Genomic DNA, 20,857 nt, shown 5'->3' on the forward strand with positions numbered 1-20,857 from the left:
TTGGCAGGAGCAGCTTCTCCGCCCGGAGCCCTGATCTGCTGGGAGACCTCAGGGCAGGGACCTCTCCCTCACCTCCCTAAAGAAAATGCAGTTCCACCATTGATCTTTCCACGCGGTGTTGACGGGGAGCAGCTGCCCCAGTTCTGCCCTGCACACCTCTCCCCCACAGCTCCCAAAAAAAAGCCTTTTCCAAACACTGGGCCTTGGGTCCTTGTCTCAGCGCAATCTCTGACTGCCGCAGGACAAGCCCAGCATCCTGTCCACGAGGAGGGCAGTGGCCAGCGAGAGCCCAGGACCCTCTTTCTTTTACAGACGGCTGGGTCTTTAACGTAACCCCGTTAATAAACCTCACTTGGCAGCTGGAGGGGCAGGTGCTCCGCTTCCCAGAGCACTCACCTTCTGCCGGACGGGAATTTTCTCTCTGCAGCCACGGACCTCCAGGGTCTCAGCACCAGAAGGCACGTTTGCTCAGAGCCTGTGGGCCCCGTCCTCCCCTGCCTTCCGCTCCCACCGGCCACTCCTGTAACATCCATTTTAGAGGAAAGCCAAGCAAATTTCCCAGAGGAATTCTCTCCCAAAGCCAGCTCTCACAGAAGGCAGTTTTAATCCAAGACCTGGCTCTTTCTCAGCTAAAGATCCCCACAAAGTCTCCTTCCATGTGCTCAGAGCCACCAGGCACTGCAGTGCCCTGCTCTGCCAGGGTGACGGTCCTGCTCTACAGCAAAGGGGGGGACTCGCTGTGTGCTCACGCAGACCCACGACTAACTCACCTCCCTGCTTCACAGCACGGAGCAAAGGGGACCGCAGCCTCCATCCCTCTCCTCCGCGGCCAACCTCCAGCCTGGAGCCAGCATGCACAACAGTCCCGTTCACAGAAACCAGACTCCGGAAAGGAGCAGCCTGAGCAATTATTTGCTTAAAGACAAAGCCGCGTTGCTCTTCTTTCCATGCGATGGTCCAGCACGGTTGCATGAGAGCCGGGCGCTTGGCATCGGCAGGCCACGTGCTGTGCGTTGCAGCAGGGGGTCACGGCCGGGTCTTTGGAGTAATCTGCAACCGAGACGTTGTCTGTTGCGATGTCCTCCAGAGCTTGGGCGTAAGCCCTGCCGATTGCAGGTAGCACTGCCTGATACTCTCTGGATGCCACGTCCAAAGGCTCCTGCTCCTGGATATCGCGATCCAGATTGAAAATGAGGGGTGGCTGGTGATGCTCAGCTGGCCCAATGCTCCCATCGCAAGCCATCGCCCCTCCTAGGGAGAAAATGAGAAAAACACTGGAGTCCCAGGCTGCCCAGGGATCACCTCTGTATTCCTCACCCGCCTGTGACGGCCCAGTCCCACCGTGTCCCAGCTCTGGGAACCTGGTCCTTCTGCTAGGCCGAGAGTGCTTCTGAGGCCAACAGCCCTGAGCTGCAAAGCCCATCACAGACACAGGGGAGCACGTGCTTATCCTTGCTAGGTTTGCTCTTGCTTGAATTAACCTGAGCTGGTTTTTACCTATATCTGCAGGGAGCCAAGAATTCCAGAAGTTTTTTCCCAGACTTTACCATCTCTAAAAGGGACACAGTACCTGTGGTGTAAAACGCCTTGTACTGAGCCAGCCGTAGCGTCTCTATCTCGCCGTCCTTCCCAGCTGCCCCGCTGTTGGGGTGGAGCAGAACCTGAAGGAAGAAAAGTGCCCGTCAGCCCATCGCAGAGAAAACCTGCTCTGTGAGACCCGCTCCCTCCCCAGAGGAGACCACATCCCACCCATGCACACGTTCAGAGACACCATTTAGCCCCTGGACTCGGAGCAACCCACTGAGTTTTGTTTGCTGAAGGGTGGGGTGACAGCAAAAGGGCACCGGGAAACACCAGCATCTCTCTTGTGCCTTCCTGGCCCTGCATGCACGACTCCTGAATTTACCTCCCCACATCAATTCTGCTGCAGGAAAGGGATCACGAAGGTGCTGGGGCTTTCAGCAGAGCAGGGCAGAATATTTTGGAGCTGGGACAGCCTTGGGTGCTCTGTGTCACCCACCGCTGCCCCATGCCAACGAGACACCCATCTCCCTCGGTGCTCACAGCTCAGCTGGTGGCAGGGACATCTAAGGGAGCCAAATCATCGCCTGGGGCCAGCAGCAAGCCCCGAGCTGAGGGTGAGCTCATGTGAAGCAGAGGCTGCACGGGTAGGTGAGGTGCTGGAACACTGCTCCCGGTTCATCTCCGCCGCTGACTCACCCCGCTGTGCGAGCGCTCCCTTCCCTAACAACAACCGTCCCGGCACAGGGAATGGGGGTGAGAAGGAAGGGAAGGAGGGAAGGGTGGGTCAAATCTCTCCGTTTTGGTATTTAGGACACTTGATCCACACAGGACGACTGCTTTGGCACACGGGAGTGAGAAGACAAGTGAGCTGGACAGTTCAGCAGGCTCGTCTGTCAGATAATATCTGCCGCGGAGCCAATGGCTTCATTGAGGGATGAGTCACTCGAGGTTTCCTCCCTGGGAATTGAGTTTAAAAGTGATTCAAGAAATTTCCACTGTGCTAAAAATTAGAAACATCTGCCGAAGTTGTAGGCAGCTGCGGTGCCAAGTTTAGTAACAGTGTTCGCAGCTGATCAGCGCGGTAACGCCTTAGCAGGTGCCCGGCGCGGAGCCCTGCCCCGGCACGCAGCACCGCCGGGTGCCCCGCTCGCTCGCCCCGAGATGTCCCTCCCGCGCTGCCGGCCCCGGGCGCAGCCGCCGTCTTGGGGGCCCGTTGGTAACTCATCCGAGAAATGCCAGGATTCAGGGCGGGGGGTGATTTCCAAATGCTCTCGGTTTCATTTATTGCCCTCCATTGCAAGGCAAATTAAAAAAAAAAAAAATCACCTTCTGGAATTTGGTTTAAAAATCGTATTTTAGGGAAAAAAAGTAAGTGGAAGACGTGGTGCAGCGTAAGCCTGCTGCAAGGAGGAAACCCCTGCTACAGCGTTGATGTTCCTTGGTCAGAATAAAACAGCTCCAAAGTAGAAGTCAGCAAATACTCAAGGGCCCGTGAAGCCAAGGTACCAGGAACTGAACCAATTCCTCTGCTTCCAGCCCTAAAGCTTTGCCCACACCCTGTCGCCAGTCGGCGTTACCTTCAGCAGCACAGCCGGCGTGCTGCCACGTCGGTGCGAAGGCACTCAAACCTCCCTTGCTACCAACAAGTGCGTTCCTAAACCTGCCTCATAAAACCCCACACTAAGAAAATCTATTATAATTTACTGCATAATTAAGGAGCTTGTTTCAATTGAGCCCTTTCAAGAAACATTCCCAGGTCTGCAACTCTTCTATTGATCTTCAACTTTGTTATTTTAATTTAAAAAAAAAAAGGGGGAGGGAAAAAAAGCCCTTTCTCCCCAGAAAACCCATTGTCTGAACTGGGTGCTCCGGGCTGTTTGCACAAGTGAACAAGCGCGCAGGGAGCAGGCGCACACCCCTCTGCCATTAAACTAATGGAAAGAGCTTATTTTTCTGACACTTGTACCCTTGATACATTTTGTAGGATGTGTTTATTTTTACTGTAAATAGCCTTCGCTCAAAACAGGACCTTGGCGTCGCCCCAGCCCTGTCACAGGTTGTGCCGGTGCCGAGCGCGCGGGCTGGGACGCCGAGCAAGGTTACCCGGGCAGCGCGCGCCGGGGAGCCTCAGCCGCCCGAGGGACCCCAGTTAGGAAAGCAGCTGCCGGCGGTGTGCGGAAACCGGGCGGTGGGGCGAGCAAAGGAACCGCTTTCGGGAGGATTTGTGTCAAGGAAAACCCTGCAACGTCAAAGCGGGGGTTGCTATCAGCCGCTCGCAAGCAGGAGATGAAAGGCAGAGAGCCAAGAGGGCAGGGAGCAGGGACACGTGCTTGCTCCCGGCCACCCCCTGGGGCTGGAGCTGGTGGGTGCTGTCTGTCTGTCCCCCCCCAAGGTCACCCTGTCCCGTGGCAGCGTGGGCAGCTGGATCGCATCCCCCGGGGATGCCCAGTCCGCTCACACTGCCGGGATGGGCAGGAACAATCCGGCTGTGCCCCCCGGCTCCCAGCCCCGCAGGGGTTAATTCACCCTGATTGCAGCACAACCCCCCAAAAAAAGCACTGGGCCGGGGTGGTGCTGGGGACGCCCGGGGAGCTGGCAGTGCATCGCAGCACAGGACTTTATTCCTCGCTCTGAAACACGTAGGGACAGCCGGTGCAGGCTTGTGCCCCTCCACCACGCCCTGACACCCAGCAAACCATCACTCCCAGCAACCCATCATTCCCTGCAACCCATCATTCCCAGCAAACCATCGCTCCCAGCAAACCATCGCTCCCAGCAAACCGCCGGTCTGCCCCTCCCAGCACCACGCGTGCAGGAGAAGAGGGTTAATCCCGAGGAGCACAGCGGAGCGCGCTGGCCGCATCCCATCCGCTTCCCCGCTTTATCTCAGGGTTCAGCAGAGGGTTCCATAAATACGAAGCAAATACCAAAACCCTGATCGACGCAGAAAGCAAATCCAAGATCCCTGCTGGGAGCTGGCTCGTGGTGCTCGCAGGAGGGTGGACTTTAAAAGCAACATCAGGCTTTATCTGTGGGACTGCTATTAAAGGCACTTTTTTTTTTCTTTTTCTTTTGGTTCTGCAAAAATCTTGTTCAAATCTGAGAAAAATTATGGCCATACTGCTTGTTCTGCTAAATGCATTTTTTAGGCTTAAAGGAGCTGTCAGCAGCTCCTTTTGTATGGGCAGAGCTGCAGGGTACAGATGGGCTGCCCCACTTGAACATCAGGAACAGGCACGTTCCCCAGCCAAGGAGCTGGGAGAAGGAGGGCTTCCTTATGTCTCCATCTGGCAAGATAAATAAAGTGGATACAACTAGGTCCGAGCCCCTGGGATCTTTTGTTTCCCACGCTGGCATACCTTTTGTGATCGGAAAGGAGACTCGCCGTGCTGGGCGCCGCAGGGCTGCCGTGTGGGCAGGCAAGCCCAAGCGTCCCCCGGGACGGTGGGCATAGCCCTGCCAGCGCGCGGGAAGGCACGCCAGGCTGCATGCATAGGCATTTTCACCTGTAATCCCAGATTTGTGAACAAAGCATTTCTCTTAGCTAAAACAACTCTTTGCTAATCCAAAAGCCCTTTCACCCCAGTTCCCCAAGCCCAGCCTTGGTACAGCACCCAGCCATCTCCAGCTGTCCCCCGCCTCCGGACCAGGGGGACGATGCTCCCGTGGGTCTGCACGTTGCCAGCTCTGAGCCTTTCTGCCCCCCACTTACCTGTTTTAGCTCAGAGGCGGTGGGACCTGCTGTCAGGACAGGGGTGTCACCGTGAGGGGTGGCTCTGCCTTACCTTGTGCCCCACGTCCGACCACCCAAAGAGAACTGGGGACACGTCCAAGCCGTCGAAGCGCCTGTTCGGGGGAAGCGCCGCCCCAGCCAGGGCCACCAGCGTAGGGAAGATGTCCAGGGTGCTGGGGAAAGAGGTGGCTTTCATCAGAGGAAGGAGCAAAGATCCCTGGAGGGTCCCCCCCAACCCCACCTGCACCCCGCAGCCCCTCGCCCGGGGGGCACTTGGTGCACCGACAGCAAGGGAGTGTCTTGGGGGAGGTCGGCCACTTCCCAGCACCCATCCCAACAGCTGAGCTCTGCAGAAAAGGTTAAAACCGGCTTCAAGCAGCGACTCGGCCCCGGCAAGCCCTCGCTTCGCACACCTCCCGCCCCCGGCACCGGCTGCTCGCCAGGCGCTGCGGGTTCAGCCAGGATCTGCTGCTCCCGCGCCCGGCAAATCCTGCACCCCCAGGACAGGGGCACGGCGGGGAGCAGGGTGGCCCTCTCCCGCCCTCCTGTCCCCCCCCGGGGACAGCAGGTCACCCTCCAGAGAAAGTGCTAGCACAGGGACTTTTTACGCCAATGACAGCAGATCCCGTCGCCCCAGGAAAATGTGGTCTCGCTTTTGCATGGCGCAGCAGGAGCCGTCGCAGCCAGAATGGAAAATGAGAGCGGTGCTATTTTGTGCACTCCCACCAAAACGCCCGTCAGCATTTCCACCGTAAACCTCTCGGGTTTTTCAGGGGCCTCAGCCACAAAAGAGCACTCGGGGCTCATCCTTGGTTGCTTCCCAGTGCGGAGGGATGCAGGGAAGGAGCGGGCAACCCAGTGTCCCTCTGGCTCCGTGGGATGCAGAGAGGGACAGTCTCTGCTTTCCCGCCAGCTACCTGTGGCCCCAGGGCCAGAGCCCGGCTGCAGCGATTCCCCACCCGCTGGCACGTCCCTGCAGTGCAGAGGGACCAAGGTCCAGCAAAGTCATTGCTGGGGTGGGACAGGGATCACCTGGCCCTGCTGCCAGCCCCTTGCGCAGCCTGGGCACGGGCTTCCTCCTCCACCAGCCATGTTGCCCAGTGCGGTCCAGGCTCAACTCCAGTGGGACGGGGACAGCCCACTCACAGTCCCCGCGTCTGACCCTTGCCCCCACATCCCGCTCCTGTGAGGCACAAGTGTCCCATCCCCCTCGCCACCACCAAGAGCATCCCTCCCTCTCGTAGACGTGGTTGCGGGGTTACCCCACACCTCTAAAAGGAGCCACCCTGCACCAGGGGTATCCCACGGCCCTGGGGGACAGCGGGACATCAGTGCGGCCAAGTGACACATCACAGCACTGCCCTCCCCAGGGACGAGGCTGTGGCACGGGAGCTGATGAGCCGGCAGAGCCACTGGTGTCAGGCAGCCAGCGGGGACTTAGCCCGCATCCCTCCAGCTGCAAAACCCTCGTGCCAGCAGCTTGGGGGGTCGGGGCAAGGAAATTGCCAGGGGAGGCAAAAACGCCAGGTCCCCCAACTGGGGGGCACCCAGGGTGCCGCCGCGGTCCTGCAACCGCAGTCCTGCAACCATGGTCCTGCCACCGCATTTCTCCTGCCCGGTGCGCAACAGCGGCTGCGTGAGCGGAGAGAAAAAAGAGCCCAGGGCTTAAGGGCCCCCGGTTCTCCCATTCAATGAGTTTTAATTTAGCTGCTAAGAGACGGAGAGAACAAATAAGAACAAACACTGCTGAGAGGCAGCCCCGGTACGGCGCACTCACGGAGACAGCCCCAGCAGCCAGGCGAGCCGGGAGGCGCCGAAAAAAATTCTGGCTCTTCACTGCACCCAAGGCAGGGCACATCCCTGCAGGCACCTCGCTGGGGTCAGCCCAGGTCCACGCGAAAGGGCAGCCCAGGGCAGGCCCCGGTCAGCGCTCCTGGTCCCACGGGTGCTCAGCACCCTCAGGATCTGGCCCCCAGCATGGTGCACGCGGATGTTCACATGGTTGCATGAAGCAGCCCCAACCCAGCAGATGGGACCACTGGAAACCGTCACTGAGGTGGGAGGACAACGCGACTGAGCACAGAGGTGGTCAAAGATCCCCTCAGCCAGGGGCAGATGTAACCCACGGAGAAAGGCAGGAAAAAACAGGATTTTGGTCAAAGTTGGCATCAAAGCAAAGGCCCCGCCAGCAGGCACATCTCGGAAGCCAAGCTGGGGAAGCTGTGTTGCAGGCAAAGGCGAAGCCACGCTGCCAACCCCAGCCTCGGCCAAGAGGGATTTAATAAATAAAGTCACTCCAGCATCCTGCTGCTGCCCCAAACGCCGAGGGAAAAGGGGCTGGCAGTGCCCAGGGATGGGAAGCTCCCTGCCTGCTGCCGGAGGGGCAGAGCTGCCCGGGGCGCTGTGCTGGCGATGAGCATCCTGGGCATGATGGCGGCAGGGAGTGCTGCCCTGCCCCGGCGATGATGTGGTGCAGGCAGCTGCAGGCAGCTGCAGGCAGCTGAACCAGCTCCCCCCACACCCCAGCCGGCTTGCCCAACCTGCCCAGCCCCACGCCGCCGGCACAGCCAGGGTGGTGCAATTTGCTTCTTCATCATCCCACTGACCTATTTCTTCCGTGCCCTACTTTGGGATGGGGCAAGGAAGGGCAGAAGCACGGCAGGTGGCTCCAACAATTAAATATAATTAAGAAAAGCCGACAAGGCAGTTTTCTGCAGAAACCGGCATGCAGGTGCAGGTCTGCGGCGATGCATCAGCATTTCTCTGCTGGCTTCAGCTTCCCCGGCCCCCGGCACGCTCACCCTTGCTCACCTCTCCACTCCCTGCACCGGGGAGGATGCGAAGACGAGCAATGCCAGGGAGGGGCAAGGCGCAGTTCTGGGCAGGCTTTTCTCCCGAGCCAGATGGCAAAGGCTGTCAGCATTTTCATAACCTCAGGGGCAGAAGGAGGCTCGTGCAGGCGGTTAACGCCTGCCCTTGCCCAGCCCCTGCCCTTCCCGGGGGATCCCACCAGACAGAGGTCCCTCCTTGTGTGCAGAGGTCTCCCAGCCACATCTGCACACAGATTTCATTCCCTCCCTGGCTTCTTGGTCTTCCCCATCAGCTGGGGCGACAAGTCTTCAACTGCCCTATTTCACATGCTTGTCCTTTGAGGGATGGCCCCAAGGGTGACTGTAGGTGCAGAGAAAAGCCACCTGCCCCGACACACTGCGAGCACCACGCAGCCCCTGCCCTCCGCATCCCTCCACATCTCTCTGCGTCCCTCTGCATTCCCTGACCGAGAGCTCAGGCCGTGGCCAGGACCACAGTGGTGACCCCTTTCTGAGCATGAGCCATTGCTCGTGTCCCCCAGGCTGGCTCTGTGCTGCCTCCCCAACAGGGGGTTGCCTCTTCCTGCTGCCAGGGCATCGCCCTGCACCGGCCAGGCACGGCCCCGTGGCAATGCTGGGGAGGACGGTGGGTGTGCTGTGACTCCTGGGGAGCTATGGAGCCTCTTTCCAAGCACCGGGCGTGCAGCACAGCCTGTGCTGCCACCGGCTTTCTAGATTTCCAGCTGTCCAACCTGCTGGACTGGAGCTTGGAAATGCAGGAGATAAGGTCTTTGAGGAGATAAACAGAACGCCTGGGCTTGGCGGCAGGGCTGCAGCGTGCGCAGTGGGGCTGGTGGGACAGGGGGATGGGGACGGGCACTGATCCTGCACCAGAGCGGGCACGGGTTGGCAGCTCTGCCCCACGTCCCAGTGGTCGGTCCATCACCCACCCAGGGAGGGGAAGGGTTTGGAGGTGAAACCCTAGGGGTGCTGCGTGCACCCCATCCCCTCCGCCAGACGTCAGCAACCCAGCTTATGCCTCAAACCTTCCCCCGCTTGCAAAAATCCAGCTCCCAGCGCTGCCCTCAGGCCATGTAACGAGTAAGTGGCTCCAGCTTATCTCATGGACCTTAGAAACACCCAGCACCTCCCTGGGGCCCACCAGTCAGGACCTGCTTCCAGCAGCTGGGACACTCTTTCCCAATGCCCAGCAACCCCGCCCCCACCCCACCACCCTGCCCTCCACCATCGTGTGCTTCAAGGGAGGAAAGGGGACGGGGCATCCCACCGAGCTGTCCCCAGCCCAGGCTGAGCCCCCTGCGCTGCATTTGCTGCAAAGGAGGCCTGTAAAGAGGGGTGCAATTGCTGCAAGGGAGAGCTGCAAGTGCTGCGTGGAGAGGTGCAATTGCTGCATGCAGAGCTGCAAGCGCTGCACGGAGAGGTACAATTGCTGCAAGGAGAGATGCAAGTGCTGCATGCAGAGCTGCAACTGCTGCAAGGAAAGGTGCAATTGTTGCATGCAGAGGTGCAATACTGCTGTAACAGGGACCCCTCCACGCCACCCTCCGCGGCGCAGCGCTCCCCGGCGAGGCGAGGCGCAGGAGGCAGCAGCCCTTCCCCTCCGCTCTTGCCGGAAACGGCAAAAGTCGCTCGCTACCTCCCAGCCCGGCCGCATCCTGCGCTGATTGCAAGCACCATCTCTCCAGCCAGCCTTTCCCACAACCGCACCCTCCTCCACATAAAGCCATTCACAAACCACAAAGCCTAAGCCTGCTTCTTGGTGGAGAGAGAGAACATCGTCATCTTTTAATTATCGGGAGGTACTCAGCCACCGCGGCCAGGAGGCACACGGAGCCCAGCGGCTGCTAACGCCAATCCACCAGCCTCACAAAAAGCCCTTTCAACTCCTCTTTGCTGAAGCATTAAGTCTTACGGGCTTGGGAGAGGACAAAAGTACAGAGTCTGGCACACGGCAGGCAATAACCAGCGCGGGCAGCTGCTGCTGCCAAAAACCAGATCATTACCTGGGTCCCAGTGCAGGGACAGTGGGCCCTTCCAAAGGGGGGCCAAGGGGCTGCCCTGCTCCCCGATGCGATCCGGCCGGGCTCCTACCTGAGCAGAGCGCGGCTCGTCCGCTTGGCAGGGATGCGGCCGGGCCAGTACACCAGCGCCGGCACCCGGTGCCCTCCTTCCCAGGTCGTTTGCTTCGCCGAGCTCCCACCTGCAAGAGAAAAAGGCAGCGCTCAGCATCCTGCCACCCAGGAGCTTTGCATTGATGGGAAAAAAATCCTGACCCCGGAGTTTCCCTGGGAAAGAAACTACTCAGAGGCAGAGATGGAGTAAATGACCCCAAAGCAGGGTGATTTCGCTGGAGAGGGAGCTGGTTCACGGAGGGAGAAGAGTTACAGGAGTTTTTAAAGGAAATAGGAAAGGGAAAAGAGAGGGGGCTCAGTTTGGCACTGCCTCGTGTTTCTCCTCTGCTTCAGCAAGCAATGAGAAATGCAGCCGGCTGCTGGAGCTGCCACATTTCCATCCACTTTTGATGTTGGGCAAGAATATGGAGCAGGCAGGGAATGTAGGAATTTATGCCAGGGGCCGCGAATGGCCCCGTGCAGGCAGCTGCTGCCCTCCACGTGGTAAAGCACCGACAGCCTCCCCAGCCTGCTGAAAACCCGCTTCATTAAAAATACCATCCTGCTGATAACCCTCCTGCCAGCTAATTAACCTGTTCTGTTGTTGCCCTGGCATCACCCAAAACGCCCCTGCTCTGCCCTTGGGTTTGAGCTGCATGGCGCAGGGAAGCTGCCCGGTCCCTTCCTCCACCTGGGATGCTGAGCACTGAAATGGGGGTGCTGAGCAACAAAACGGGGGTGTTGAGCATTGAAACGGGTGGAAGGGCGTTAGACAGCCTCTGCTTTGGCTGTAGCCCAGAGGGCCCCAGGCAGCTGGAGGGGGAAGGGGCTGGGAATGGGGCAAACAGAAAATCCCAACCCAATTCACGGAGCAAACTTCCCAGGCGCAGCCTTTGTCCGCCCGCCTTTCAGCGTGCGCATGGCAACGGCGCTCGCCCAAAGCCATTTCCTCTGGGCAGAGCCAAGAGAGAGGCGACGTCCCCGCTGCGGCACAGCCGTCCCGCGCTCCTCCGTGTCCCTGCACCGGTCCCCATCCCAGCCTGGCCTCTCTGGGAGTCAGTGTCCGATGCTATGGGCATCTGGGCTGATCCTGCACTCCCAAGCGATGCTGCTGTACCCACACTGCTGGAGCAGAGGAGGACACACATGGCACAGATGCCACAGCACCGGTGGCAGGAGGAATAGTCCAGGGAAAAGGTTTCTGACCCTGCTGCCTGTCCTGCCAGCATGGACCAGGCACACCCGCAATCTCTCCCACTCCCCACCCAAACTTTTGGGATTTCCCCCCAATGAACACCTCTTTGTGGCCTGAAGCGATGGGACACCAGTATGTTAACAGCTGGACTTGATCTTAAAGGTCTTTTCCAACCTAAACAATTCTATGATTCTGTGATGACAGAGCCGGCACCAGGGTCTCTTGTGGCTATTGGAAATGTAACAGCGCTTCCAACACGCATCACATACGGCTTAAGCAAGGTGCCTCCTCTGCCTTCAGACGCCCTAGGAAATTATAGCAATTATAGCAATTAATATCAATCCTCATCTCTGCATGTACATTAAACAGCTCATCCTCCCAGTAAGGCAGCTGCATTTCAAGAGCTTTTCCATGCATGGTCAGGGGGTCTCCAGGAGGACATCGGGTGGGTGTTTCCCGCCAGCCACCCGTGGGCAGGCTGCCAGAGCTGCCTGTGAACGAGCTCACATTAACTTTGGGCAGTAAACGGGGCTGAAACACCCCAAACCCAAGCAGGGATTTTTCTCCAGAGCAGGGATGATGCAGCCCTGCTGCTGTGGGGCCTGTGGAGGCCATGGCTTTCCAGGAAAGCTGAACTGAGCATTCCCATGCTGGGATGAAACCCCCAGTGCCTCTCCTGCCACGCACAGCAGGTCCTCAGCATGGGGACACTGGGTCTGGAGCCTCCCAAACCTGCCTCAAAACATGGCCAGCATCACATCCCCGAAATGTGCATCTCCATCCCGGCAGCCCGTGCTTGGACTCTTGGCCCCAAGGTGGGAGACACATTTTCGGGGCGCGCTGGGGGCTGCAGGAAGCTCCGCAGCCAGAGAAGGCGGGCAGCACACACGGATGTGCTGCTCTCTCCCAGCGAGGACCGACTCCAGTGACCACTCAAAATCAACGGAAAACATCCCTGGAATTTAGGTTGGACCCTAAAAGGAAACGCCAAGCTGTGCAAAATGTATAGAGTCCCGAGCAGCCTGTCCTCCCCTGCCCTCCTGCTCCGCTCCATGGGGCTTTTCCCCACTGGAGGACGATACCCCCGGGATGGGATGGCCAAGCATCCCACCCACCCAGCACCCATGCCTGAGGGTGTCTGCAGCATTAGACCAGCCGACAGCAGACAGTAACACCGGGCTGGCTTTCAAAACATCCGTGCAACAACCAGCCAAGGGATTTCAGAAGTCAATCCTTCCCAGCCAGTATTTACAGCCAGCTCCTCGAGCCCTGCCAGCCTGACCTCCTCCCCAGCCGCCCGCGATAGCAGGGGCTCGGGGTGTTTTTGCAGGGCAGCGAGAGGCTGGAAAGGGGCCGTGTTTTCCTAGCTTTGTTCACAACCGCTGGACTGCCTGTACCATCTGCTCCGGCTTGTGACCGTCGGTTGCTCAAGAGCAACCCAGGTCGTCAGCAGGGTTTGTTTACTAAAAAAAAATAAATTAAGGTTACGATTTCATCTTGGGGCCAGACGAAGGAAGGGCTCTGGGAACGGGAAAGCAAGCCAGCCCAGCGGCAGCGTTTGCCCAGGGAGGCGGCCATGGTTTCATTGCCTGGGTGTCAGGAAGCGGAGGAGGAAAGAGGCGCTGCCACCCGCGGCCCCTCCGCCGCCGCTCCCTCCCTGCTGACCCCGAGCAAAGAGGGGAACCGAGGCCGGTGCGCGTTTACACTGCGTAATACAAGCAGAAGTGGGAAACGCCTGACTCATGCATGCTTCTGGCCGCTCCGGCTGAAATAAACCCACCAAGCAGATGGCTTGGCCGGAAAAGGAGGAAAGGCAGAAAAAAAAAAACAAACAACAAAACGGTGGAGAGAAAGAAAAGCAAAGTCCCGCGGTGGTGGGAGGGCTGCCGGGCGCTCTCCTCCGGGAGGGATGGGGCTGGGGGCTGTGAGACCCTGCCGGAGCCGATGGCCCCAGTGCTTGGGTGGTGAGAGCATCCCATCTCCAAAACCAGCAGCCACTCACCTCCGGCTCTGGGGTAACAGGGACTGGGGGGGGGGCCGCTCCCCCCAGCAGTGGTTTTAGGGGAAAACTTGACTGCTTGAAAGAAAAAAATTATTCTGGGTTGTCTTCAAGGCAACTCAGCCCAGGGCAGCAGCCAGCAGAAAGGCTGGGGAGTGAAATGCTCCCCACGTCCCCCTCGATGGGCAATGAAAGGCTTTATGGAGCAGCTTCCCCTGCACCCCCAGGGAAAGGGAGCCCCCCACACTGCCAGATTACCTCGCTGCCTCTGCCAGGCCCCCACGAACGGCCCCAGGCGTCCCGCCAGCTCGCACTTCTGCGCCCAGGGGCCATTGTCACCTGCAAGAGAAAGAAACGTCCCCATGAGCGACACCAGGACCAGGGGGCACCTCTGCAATGAGGGGTGAGCAAGGAAAAGTGACCCCTCCATCCCTCCTTCCCGTCCCTGTGATGCTTTCCCTCATTAGCAAGAACAGCAGGTTTATTTATTTTTATTTCTAAAAGTTTATTTTCAAGGGCCAGGGCTGCCCGAATCCCAGGCGAGGGGCTGGAGAGGAGCTGGGGCGCAGGGTGGGGACGGCTGCCACCAGCTTTGGGCATTAATGAGCAGTGGAGCAGTTCCTGTCATCAGGAGCAAGACATCCTCATTAGGGAGGCTGCTCAGCGAGAGCGGATTTGGGCTTCTTAATGAATGAGGATTTGCGGTTTAATTAGGCGCGGCCCTGCCGGTTCAGCACCATGGCTGAAGGGGGGTGGCAGGGTGGGCACCTGGCTGAGTGGCCACAGAAGCCCAGGACCCCCGTCCTGGCAATGTGATGGCCCCAGGCAGCTCGGCTGCAGCTGCTGACTGCTCCCCATTCGCAGAGCAGCCAGGAGCATCGAGGGCAGGGGACAAACACGGGTCCTGCCCCCCGCCACCCACGCACACCCTGGGCTGGTGCCAGTGCAGCTGCTGGCATCGCCCCCAGCCACCGCAGCCAGTTTTCCTGCTGTACCTGTGAACCACAGGAGCGTGCTGCCCTTTCCGTGGCTGTCGGCGACCCGCTTTATCCGTCCCACCAGAGCGTCCATCTCGCTCAGCGAGGCTCCGTAGATGCCCTTGCCCGAGGTGGGGGGCAGCGGCGGCGGCACCCCCAGCGGGACGTGCATATGGGCCAGTGCCAGGTAGAGGAAGAAGGGGCGTCCGCTGTCGCTGCGCAGGGAAGGGGGAGAGCGTTCAGCCGGGTCAGGGAAGGCGGCAGCAGGAGGTCACCAGGGTGGCACTGCCGAGCCTGGGGACACAGACTGGTGGCCCTTCCTCCCGGGAGCCCTGCAGCCACCCCTGCCTCTGCAGCAGCTCCCAGGAGATAAACCACCCTATATGCGTCGGCTGGCCGCAAACCCTCTGGGCACCCACTCCCCTTGCAGGGGGGATGCTTGGCCCAACGTGAGCCACTTCTCCCCTGCTCCTGCTTAAACCTCTCCCCATTGTCCACTGTCCTCCTGTTTGGGATGGGCTCGCCCCTTCCTCCATGTCCAGCAGCATGCCAGCCGCCAGCGAAACACGCCGCATCGGTGCACCCCTGGCACCCACCCACCTCCATCCCCTCTTTCATGGGACCCGTTCTGGTCCTTTCTCCCCCTCCCCAGCAAGCGCTCGGCCCCCGCTGGTGATTTTATCAGAGGATGAGCATCAGAAGGACACCCACACCGACCCCGAGCGTGGCCTCAGCGCTGCCGAGCAGACCCAGACAGGGAGCGCAGCACGTTCGCTTGCTGCACGCTGCCCCACTGCCTGTTTGCTTCTAAATCATCACAGGACATGTCCTGTTTTCTTGTTTACGGCTATATTTATCTCCTCCAACGAGGCCCGCTCTTCCTCAGGGACCTCTGAGGGGAAGGGTGGGATGGCGAGCAGTGGGGAGGGGCCGGATCTCGGGGACGTGCCCCAGCCCGCGCACGCGCCCGGCTCCGGCCGCCCCATCGCTGCCTTCGGAAAGCTTTCGGGGCCCCTCCGACGTGCGTTTCGGCACTTCCTTCCTTTACCCGTCACCCACCTGGGGATGGAAAATGAGTAAATCCCATCCCGCCCAAAGCTGCTGCATCCTTCCCCAGCGGCGCTGGAGCCCCACGAAGGGCTGCGTCCCTCCAGCACCCTGCCCAGCCCCTGCAAAACACTGGAGGTCAGGAGGTGCTGATGCACCCCTTGCAAATCGCCGCTGCAAAAGGCTACGCGGTGCCTTTCCCCTTGGGATGCCAGAGACCCTGGAGCAGGGAAAGCTGCTTCCCTCGGCTCGCATCCCACCCAAGAGCACCAGGTGGACTCCAGCATCCAGACGGACTCATGAGCACAGCGTTCCCGCTTGCCTTTCACATCAACATTTCAGAATTCTCCCAAAAATTGAGCAAACATTTAATCAATAACTTAAGACAAACGTCCTTGACTTTTGCTCCCATGTTCACCACGATCTAAGTGTCCCGAGCAGAGCCAAGTCTCACTGCCGTGAATTGCTCAACCTTGACACGACTGGTTAAAAAAACACCGAGATGACAAATCCGGTGTTCTTTTGTTGCCCCGTAATGAGTGAGTCAGGCAGAGGAAAACTGGAATAAGCCATCAAAGAGTAGGAGAGAAAAGGCAGGCACCTGCTTAATCCTGTTCTCCATGAACGCAGATAACCCCAAAATACTATTGGGAGTTTAAAGGTTTTTCCTATTAACCCGGAGCTCACCCGCTTGGTTTCACAGCCTAACAGCACCCTGGCAGCCTGGAGGGGTGGGGGTTTGCGGAGGAGGAGGGACCACCGCTGCCCTGCAGCCCGGTGCCCGGGTACCCTCCAGCCCCGTTATACAGACAGGCATCCTGGCCGCGTGGCCAGGCCACGCCGCGGCCGATTCTGGATACCCAAAGGGGATAAACTAGAGGTATTGTGTAAGCAAAATGGTACCCAGGCTTATAGGGAGCCATCTCCCTGCAGGCTGCTCCCTGCCCAGCCCCTCGTTTGCCCCCGTTACACCAACCTTTCCCCAAGCACGCCTGCAGGACCCCCCCACCGTGGCCCTGCCCCGGCTCTGTATTATCCCTGGATGCAGGCGCGGGACGGGCTCTGACACGGCTGCCCGGCAGTGCTTCCCCTCCTTGCGCTGCAGGGAGGCATTTTGCAAAGTCACAGCTCATAATCCGCCGATAATAGGGATTAAAATTACACAACCCGTCAGCAGGGCTTTGGGGTCGTCACCTCGGAGGAGCTGCTTTGCTCCTTGGGGAAGAGCATGGCGGGCTCCTCATGTCCCCATGCCGCTGGGGAAGGCAGACCCTGAAGCCCAGGGATCCCGGAGCACTTTATCCTCAAAATGGATTAAACCCCACATATGGGGTGGGTTTAAACACCTCTGGGTGCTGTTCTGGTCCCGCTGCAGGAGCTGCCATGGGCACCCATTCAGTGCCCACTTCCCTGCCCCTGGCTTTACCTGCCCTGCAGTATCCACTGCGGGATGGGCATGGCCTGAGCCCCGCAGACCCAGATCCAGCAGCCACATCCCGCTCTCACACATGGCAGAGCTCAAGGGAAAACCAGCTGTGGTGGGGAGCAGCCACGAAACCCCTCGGGCTCTGCAGCCCAGGGGAAGCAGCCCCAGGGACACCCTGCAGCACAAGCAGAAGATGGTTGTGGTGACCCACGGGCTCTCCCGCCAAAGGGGACCGGGGACAGCGGGTGGCATCTCACCTCGCCCGCCGGATGAACCGCGCTGCCTCCTCCGCGTAGCGCGCTGCCAGGCTGCTGAGGTTGACGGGCTGTTGGACAATGGTGACGTTCTCGAAGAGAGGAAGGGCCACCTCTGTGTAACAGTCCTTTCTTGCCACCCTGCCGGGAAGAAGCCACCCCACGCTCGTCACCAGAGAGGGGACCGGTGTGGCAGCAGGCAGGGAGCCTGGCTGTTCTCCTGGCTTAGCAGAAAGGTGCAGCCAAGGAGGGGAGCGGAAAGGGGACAATGCCAACATCCCGGTGGCATGGCGTGCTTGGGGATCAACCCATCTCTCTGACCTGCGCCCTGCTGTGGGGTGCACAAGGGGAAAAAACCGGGTGCTTGGAGCATAAGGGGAGGCAACCACGGCAAAGGGCAGCTCTCAGGGCTGGGGACACCGGTGCAAATACCAACCTCCCAGCGCCAGCACTTGAACCCCCCCATGCACCCTCGTACCTGGCAGCCACGCCATGCTGCGGGCAGGGTGGGCAGGGCGGCAGGTTGTAGCCGGGGGTGTCCGTGCAGCCCATGTCGTGGCTGTAGGGGATCCCGAAGTAATAGTCAAAACCTGAAGGGCAAGCAAGGGTGTCGGTGGGGACAAGGCCGCCGCAGGATGCTCGGCTCGTCCCCGCCGGTGCAGCCCTTACCACGAAAGCTGGGGTGATGGCGGCCGTGGTGTCCCAGGTGCCACTTGCCTGTGCGAAAGCCACAGAACATCATTTCAGAGGTTAATGCAACTATGGTTGTCACCAGCCATCACCCACGAGGCGCCCGCAGCGCTGGGGGCTTTAATCTAGCAACAAGAAAGGCTGTTTGTGCTGGTCGCATTTCCAGAATGCCTTTTTTTTACAGAAACTCAGAAAAAATGCATAGGATATCTCATGCCTGTGCAAATCGACCGTCCCCACCCTTAAAAGTCTCTTTCATGTGTTTGTGTTCAGAGGAGACGACTTTCTAACCCCTCCCAAACAACCAGCTTCATCCTCTGACCTCCGGCACACGCTTGCTCCCACCGAATGCACTGATGCAAGAGGGAAAACTGCAAAAACTAAGGGGGAAAGGAGAAACCGAGGGCTTTTCTGCCAGCACAACGTGCGCAAGCAACAGGAGCTGCAGGTGCAAAGGGCCCACTACCAGCTGGGGCTTGCCAGGCAGGGGTGGGGGGCCCACAGTGACAGGAGGGTGCCCAAAGCCATGGGGCCAGTGGCACCGACCATGCTGGCACCGCGCTGCCAGCCGGCACCCGTGGCATCACGCCAGCGTGTGACGTGGGAAGGCAGAGCTGCTGGGCGCAGTCATGTTTGCTAAGGAAAACCCGGTCCATTTGCCATGAGGTGAAGCAATCAGAGCTTAAATGGAGAACTGGGGAGGGCCCGCATTTCAGGCAATACCATGTTTGAATATGAAGATTTTAAGCTTGGGATTGCGAAGTCCAAGGGGGAAGTGCAAAATCTGTCCCACGTGATCTTTTAGGCTTTCCTTTAATTGCCAGCGTTTCACTTAACTACCTGCGGTACCTCCTCCGCAAGGGACGGACACGGGCATCTTCGTCCCTCCCACCCTCTGGGTGCCCCCTCGGCACGGCAGGCGTTACCTATAGCCCCCGTGCTGTACCCAGCCTCCCGCAGGACCTCGGCCAGGGTGGTCTCGTTCAGGGGGAGGCCGCCGACCGACGTGATGGCGAAGTTGTGGGTCACCCCATTGCGCGCGCCGAGGCGCCCCGTGAGCAGAGAGGCGCGGGACGGCGAGCAAGTGGAGGCAGCCGAGTGGAAATCCACAAACCTAGAAGATGAAAGGACCCTTCACTCACAAGCCCCTACGTGGTCTAATGCTGCCCCGTCCCTCCCTGCTGCCCTGCACGCATCCCCTTCCGCCCCAGGGATGAGGATCTGGAGCAGGGGATGAAGCTTGCAGGTCCCAGTGGGGATGGATGGACCTGCACCCCGAGGTACCAGGCTCTGGCCACCCTCCCCATGCACCCAAAACCACATCAGTGAAACCCCCTTCACTTCCCAGTCTCTGCAGGAGGGAAACCCTCTTTGCTGTGGGACAGAGTAACCAGCGATGCTTGGAGAGGGCCAGGGAGGGGGGACAGACATTACCTTGTCCCTTCGGCTGCCAACTCATCCAAATGCGGGGTCTCCTTCGTCTCTGCCCAGTTGGCCCCAAGATCCCCCCAGCCCACATCATCCGCCAGGATGACGATGAAGTTGGGCTGCCCGTACACTGCTTGGGGAGCCGAGAGCCCCACCAGCGCCACAGCGAGCACCAGCACCGCCTGCAGGGAGGGGGTCCCCATGGTGCCACACGTCCCCTCCCACCCACGCCGGGGCACTGGCGGCTTCATCTTCCCCAAACTCCCTCCGCTGCAGGTACAGTTGAGCTCTCCACAGGCCCCCTCCTGAGCTGCTCCCGCGAGGCCGGGCCGGGGGCCAGGCGGTCTGGGTTTGCTCCCTTGGCTACCAACCGAGCTGCAACGTCTCCTCCATCTTTCACACCCGGGCACAGCTGATATTTCTGAAATCGGCGCCAGCAAAGGTGTTATTCTTAGAAGTCAAAAGCATCCTTTGAAGACACCGTCACCCTATTTTTAACTTTCCTTCCTTCCTGGTAAATATCTAATTAGACACCAAACCAAAGTGGTATTTTTCCCTCCAGAAGTCTGCTCAATCTGCGGCAGTGGCTTCTCTTCCCTCACCGCAGCCGGGGGGATGGTCGCGTCCGACAAACGGCTCTTTCCCTGCGGATTGCACTCCTCAGCTCACCAAAGCGCTGGCCACCCTTGCTTCAGGCAGATAAATAACTGCTGTGGTTCTGCTGGCAACTGTCGGTCCACCCTTCACCTTGCACGGCCACAGCATCCCCTGTGAAGAGAAACAAGATGCAATCAGGGCCTGCCAGAGCCCTCCTGCACCCCGGCCCGGTGGTGAGACTTTGCCTTTGAAGTTGTAGTTTTTGCTGCCTGGCTCATGATGGCTCAACTGGAAAGGACTGGGAACGACGAGTGCCCCGTTCCCGCATCCATCACTCGGGCTGGGCTGGTTTCCCACGGTGCTGTTATCCCCGGGGAGCAGCGCTGCTCCCTCCCGGCTTACCAAGGGCTCTCGCCCTCCCTCCCGAGCGCTGCAGGGTGCACAGCACTTGGGGGTGGGGGGAATGTGCAGGGCTTTGCCTTCAGTTGTAAAAATTGAGACGTTTCTAAAACTCATTTTTTAAATTTAGTTCTGCTCATGCTGCCCCACTGCTGCCGGTGGGGCCAGAGCGGGCAGCGCAGCCCATGCAGGCAGCAGCCCCGCTGCCAGCCATTGGGGACCAGGAGGGAACTGCTCCCGGAGGTAAAAATGCAGGAATTCAGGCAAACCCAGAAGGCAATAAACCCCAGAAATACCCGGGCTTACAGGATTAAGCACATATGTCTGCTTAGAGCAGGATTTGGCCTCCAGTGGTGGAGAGGTTCAAGGACAAACTCCCAAAGACCAATGGCAGAGATGGAGCTGTGAAACACAACATCTTCAGCACAAAGTTATGGCCAAAGGGAGATGAAGCTGCAGAGATTTGCCAAAACCCCGCTGAGCCCTGCATGAGGAGCTCGGCACCGGCCGTGGGGATGGTGTGGGGACCTACGGCCGGGTGGGGACGGCGGGGGCCAGCGGGACCCAGCTGGGACCAGCGCTGTGGCAGATGTCCCCAGCTGGCGCCAGCAACCTTGGGAGAGGAACATGCCGTGGAGGATGCGGC

General features: G+C 59.4%; 1 protein-coding gene across 1 annotated transcript; it reads right to left on the reverse strand.

The window, feature by feature from the left end:
- Window positions 1-788: 788 nt before the first annotated feature.
- On the reverse strand, window positions 789-19,512 carry ARSG (arylsulfatase G). Its single transcript, XM_082326750.1, has 11 exons — window positions 19,222-19,512; window positions 18,714-18,901; window positions 17,767-17,814; window positions 17,576-17,687; window positions 17,101-17,238; window positions 14,389-14,585; window positions 13,652-13,732; window positions 10,180-10,288; window positions 5,310-5,430; window positions 1,571-1,661; window positions 789-1,251 (listed from the first exon to the last, which is right to left on the reverse strand). Exons 1-11 carry the CDS (start codon window positions 19,464-19,466, stop codon window positions 917-919), a joined length of 1,665 nt encoding a protein of 554 aa, XP_082182876.1. The 5' UTR covers window positions 19,467-19,512; the 3' UTR covers window positions 789-916.
- Between the last annotated feature and the right edge of the window lie 1,345 nt (window positions 19,513-20,857).

Source organism: Platalea leucorodia, assembly GCF_965183815.1.
Source record: "Platalea leucorodia genome assembly, chromosome: 14".
Classification (NCBI taxonomy): Eukaryota; Metazoa; Chordata; class Aves; order Pelecaniformes; family Threskiornithidae; genus Platalea; species Platalea leucorodia.